This window comes from Nicotiana sylvestris, chromosome 2, assembly GCF_000393655.2.
Source record: "Nicotiana sylvestris chromosome 2, ASM39365v2, whole genome shotgun sequence".
In the NCBI taxonomy this organism is placed as follows: Eukaryota; Viridiplantae; Streptophyta; class Magnoliopsida; order Solanales; family Solanaceae; genus Nicotiana; species Nicotiana sylvestris.
This window is the reverse complement of record NC_091058.1, coordinates 160,136,210-160,141,329: the sequence shown is the minus strand read 5'-3', so window position 1 is coordinate 160,141,329 and position 5,120 is coordinate 160,136,210. Positions and strand designations below refer to the sequence as shown.

The window sequence follows — 5,120 nt, the reverse complement described above, 5'->3', positions numbered from 1 at the left end:
TCATAATGAAAGTATTGGTAGAAGTTTTATTTCAAATACTATTATGGATGTCACTATACAAAATAATATACAAAATAGATGACAATATACAAAAAAGACTGTTACTATACAAAAATATACAAAATAGACATATCACTATACAATTTATATGTAATATTTTGTTCCTATACAAAAAAAATAGAAAATAATATAGCTATGCAAAAAATATACAAAATAGATGTCACTATATAAAAACTATACAAAAAAGAGGGATTAACAATTAAATATACAAAATAAAATTTTTATATATATACAATTACATACAATAGACTCTGACTATCCAAAAAATATACAGATAGATATACAAAACTACAGTTAACAGTATCTTACATTTACGCTACAGTTAATGATTGCCACGGTGCTTAAGATTGTAAAGTTAACGGGCCCAATGCAACAAGAGAGGTTTTAAACGCTCTCTTATCACCTATTCACTGGCATAATATGAAAACAGCAAAACCGTAACATTACAAGCAACATATATTTCTTGCATGCCTTTCCAATTTGCTGTCGAAAATGCAATAGCTGTTTCAACATTAGCATTTCAAACATATTGTTCAAAGACATCCCAAACAAAAAGCATAAAATGTGATATAAGTATGCAACTGTATCCTATCATAGACAATATAAGAACCAAACTACTTCCATCTTAAAACTACATGTGAAATTTCTGTTAAACTATCCCAAGCTACTTCATCTTGCCATTCAACTTGCCCTTTTTTCTTGATGTCCTTCAAAGTCTCGTCATCACCAACATGCGTCTTGCCCTTTTTCTTGTTATCCTCCAAAGACTTGTCATCAACAATGGAATGCGACTTGCTTTTTTTCTTGTTATCCTTTTTTATCTGATCCTTCAATCTACTAGTAGACTCATCATCACTAGCTGCATGTCCTCTTTGTTTCTTCACTCCATAATCCCATAGCAATATAACATATCGATTCCGTATCCCGTCAATATTAATAGCTTTAGGAATATTGCTGCCTTGAATGATGTACTCAGCAAATGCAGCAACATAAATACCACAATCACTACATACAAGGTAGCATATAAACATTGAATAAAAGTTAGGATAATATTCAAATAGGAATTCATATACAAAAAATGAATAAGAATCAGAAATATTCAATAATAATTTACGTGTTATCTTGCGTTAGCAACCCATCAACGACATGAATCTCAAAAGGATCATTGGCGGGGATTCCCATAGGATTCTCCTTTGTGTCCCAAAAACCAATACGATGAAGGAAATATGGGAGTAACACTGAGTATGGCTCAACTGATCTCTGAACTGCACTATTCTGTCGCGCGCCACTCATGGAATCATATACATAAATGTGCAGATCTTTGAATGATAATCTCGCCAATATCCAGTTCCACTTATCAGACAGATTTATAGGGAAAAGGATTTCATCAACAGTAGACCAAGGAACATTACATCTTAAAAAATACCCAAGTATGTACTCAACAATTGGATCTGTTTCAGTAATAAAATTCATGTCTCTATTTTTCTCCAAAAACTCCTTGTACAAAGTCGAAATCAAGCGGTTAAACCAACAGTCAGTCGTTGTGAATCTTATTGGAACATCAACATCGTACTTCCCTTTCTTTCTCAAATAGTAAAAAATTACATCAATATGCTGAAATGTGAAGAATATACACAGTCAGAAAATTACAGTATGAGAAAACTAAAAATGTATATCACAAGTTTATATTTTACAGTTAAAGTGTTGACGTACTGAATCACACAAGGGTAGGCCGGGATATGCAAATGTGAAGAACCATTTTTTCTCCAATATCATCAACTCCAAATTCAAAGATTTTATTTAGCTTATTGCCAGCCTCTGTATCAACACCGTCCCTGATGAATCATGATAAAAAGATATGGTTTATAACACGAAATAAACAAGAACAAAAAAAGAAATAAGAAAAAACTGAAACATAAAACTTACGGCGCATTAGTCCTTAAGCCTCTATTGATGAAAGTGTTCCATTTACACAATACTTTGAAATCAACAGGATTGTTAACATTTCCCTCAAAAGGATACTTTATAGTCAAGATGGGCTTCTTTGACTTAGTTGGCTTGTTTTCAACAACTTGGATGGTGCCACCAGAGTCAAATATGTTTATGAATGGTGACTTCATGACCCCTGCTGGTTTCCTTTCTCTAGGGTTCATTTCAGGTGTGTCATGATCAACAACAACTATATGATCTTCCTGCATAGTAGCAATATTTTTCTCCACTCCTAAACAATCACCATGTGCAATATTTTTATTGAAATACTTTTGGGTGATTGCAGTTATTTGAGCCTCAGCATCATTACTCCAGCTATTGTCCTCACCACCTTCCTCACAACTATTTTTACCAAGTTGTACAGAATCATCCACCAAACTCCCCATATTAGAAGTATTTTTGTCACAAAACTGTTGGGTGATTACAGTGATTTCAGGCTCGGCATCCTCAATCCAGGCTTCGTCATCACCAACTCCTTCACTACTTTTACCATCTTGTATAGAATCCTTTACCACACCCTCCATAACATCAACAGTTTGCTCTAGACTTACCTCATTGTCAACATTTTTCTTTACAACTTTTTCAATGCCAATATTTTTCTCCATAACTTCCTCGCTACCAAAATTATTCTCTGAAAATTCCTTATCATGATGGTTGTCATTTTTTTGATTACCCTGTTCAGAAAAAATATACAACAAGTTGTAAAATTGTAGTAAAAGGTAAAAATAACAAATAAGCGTAGTCATGAGAATACCTTTGAAGCATTGCGAACACCTAGAGCTTTAAAAACCTTTTTAAATGAGGAAATCATTAAGTTCTCCAAAGATGAAACCTTGTCGTTTACCTATAAAAGGAAAAGTGAAACCGAATATCAATTAAGTTGTCAGAACTGCTCAAAGACAAAATAGAATTGTACCTTCTTGATTTCACTTCTCATAAGTTTCAGCTCTTTCTCACTTGAATTCAAGTTACTGGACTGTGGATTCAGATTCTCATTGTTGATAGATTGTGATTCTGGCTTATTTTTGGAGTGCTTCTTAGCATTTGTTTTAACTTCAGCCACGACTCCAGATTCAATATGAATCTCATTTTTATCTTCACAAACCGGGACAAAGTCATCCAATTGAAGCCTTGTTTGTTCATCATTTGTTTGGGAAATGTTACCAAACACCAGCTACAAATAAATAAATAAAAGTTAGCAATCACCAAATGTATCAAAAATGCATAATTCATGTATCAGAAATGTATAATGCATGTATCCGATATGTATAATTTATGTATCAGAAATATATATCTTTTACATGCTCCTGACTTAAAAGAAAAAACTCTTTCCTCAACCTCTTAAACGTCACCTTCTTCTTTACTTTCCAGTTAAGTATGCATGGCATAAGATTTCCAATTCGGCAAGCGAGGTTTTTGCGAGTATAGGGGCATCATTCATAAAACCAACACTGGAATGCCAAAGGCAAACCACCATATCGGTACATCTCTCTCCTACTACGAACCTTATCCTTCATTGAACACAACGTAGCATTAAAACCCACTTTTCCCCAAGGGAAAGTCTCAAAATCACCAGATTCAACCAACAGAAAATCATTCTTTGTTATCAAATCATCATTCGTAGTAGAAAATAGGAAACTGTGAATGAAATACAATACTACAATCTTTAATGCATCCTCATCAGATTTCCACATCTTGTTTAAGAAACAGTCAGTTAACGATTTCTTAGACACTTTTGACATGCTTGGAAAGTACAATTCCATCAACCGACTCGACTGGACAGATTCATAATCCTTATTGGGATCACCATTACACTTTAAACCTATAATAATACAAAACTCTGCAAGTCCAAAGCGCAACTTGGTGCTATTCACTTTAATCCATAACTCATTATCTTTAGGTGACACTACTTCCCTAAGCAATAGTGAATGGATAAGTTGGTTATGTATAAAAAATTCGGGCAAGTCCACAAAATAACCAAAACATGTTCTTCTAAACATCTCAATCTACTGATCATCCAAATTATTTTTCAAATGTTCCACTATACTGCAGTTTGTATGCACACTGATACGGATACTATAATGATCAGCCAAAGGAACATAATAATCCCAAAGCTGCAAACAACACAAAAAATATAAATATATATAAGCTTCATAACATCACAAATACACACTTTAAACATTACTTATACAATATGTGGATAGATGATACACTTTATATACAAAAGTTGCACATTACTTATTGACTTGATACACATTATATACAATATGAAAAAGAATGATACATTTTATATACAAATCTGGAACATAACTGCCATATTGGTTAAATTTCTACATATTAAAATAAACTAGGTGCATACAAGTCAAAGTTATATCATTAGAAAATACCTTCAAATCAGATGAGCTAGAACATTTTTGATCAACATGAACTTTTCTTTTTTGATGGAACATCATCCCCATCACTTTAGCCTTCCTTTTAGAACCTTTACCCTTATCCTTCACAACATCCTTTTTCGCTATTTTAATCTTTCTTTTGGAACTTGTACCTTTTTCAACAACTACATGCTGAGCAGTGTGTGACCTCCTTACTCTATCGCTGGGAGTCCCGCTATGAGAACGAGTCCTTCTATCAACAGGAGTATTTTGCTTTCCTTCACTAGGGGTATTTTGCATTGCTTCAACAGATTTATGGGTTTCATGCCCCAAATCGCACCCAAATTCTGGTAAATCGTCATCGTCATTGCTAATGAAATTAGGGTTATATTTCACTAATTTACCGACTAATTTCAGAGAATTTGGAGATGCCTTCATCTTCCTTTTTTCTTCAAAGACTTCTTTTCCACCCATTATAGAGATGACTATGAACAAAAATCGGAAAACCTAAAGTCGACTATGAAGAAAAATCGGAAAACCTATTAAAATTTTGACTTACATTGAAACCAAGAGTAAAAATGCAGAAGCTGTGTTTGAGGAGAAAGGTGATTTGAGAGAGCCGAGTTAAACGAGTGAATTCAAAAGCGTGGGTGGTTTATGGATTATGGGCTAGTAGATGTAATAAGATTGGGTCGGAGG

General features: G+C 33.7%; 1 protein-coding gene across 1 annotated transcript; it reads right to left on the bottom strand.

The window, feature by feature from the left end:
• Nucleotides 1-674: 674 nt before the first annotated feature.
• Nucleotides 675-4,895, bottom strand: LOC138885871 (uncharacterized). The gene is made up of 9 exons (XM_070166863.1): nucleotides 4,437-4,895; nucleotides 4,060-4,163; nucleotides 3,555-3,963; nucleotides 2,966-3,223; nucleotides 2,804-2,893; nucleotides 1,987-2,723; nucleotides 1,817-1,895; nucleotides 1,175-1,674; nucleotides 675-1,065 (listed from the first exon to the last, which is right to left on the bottom strand). The coding sequence occupies exons 1-9, from the start codon at nucleotides 4,893-4,895 to the stop codon at nucleotides 675-677; spliced, it is 3,027 nt and encodes a 1,008-aa protein (XP_070022964.1).
• Between the last annotated feature and the right edge of the window lie 225 nt (nucleotides 4,896-5,120).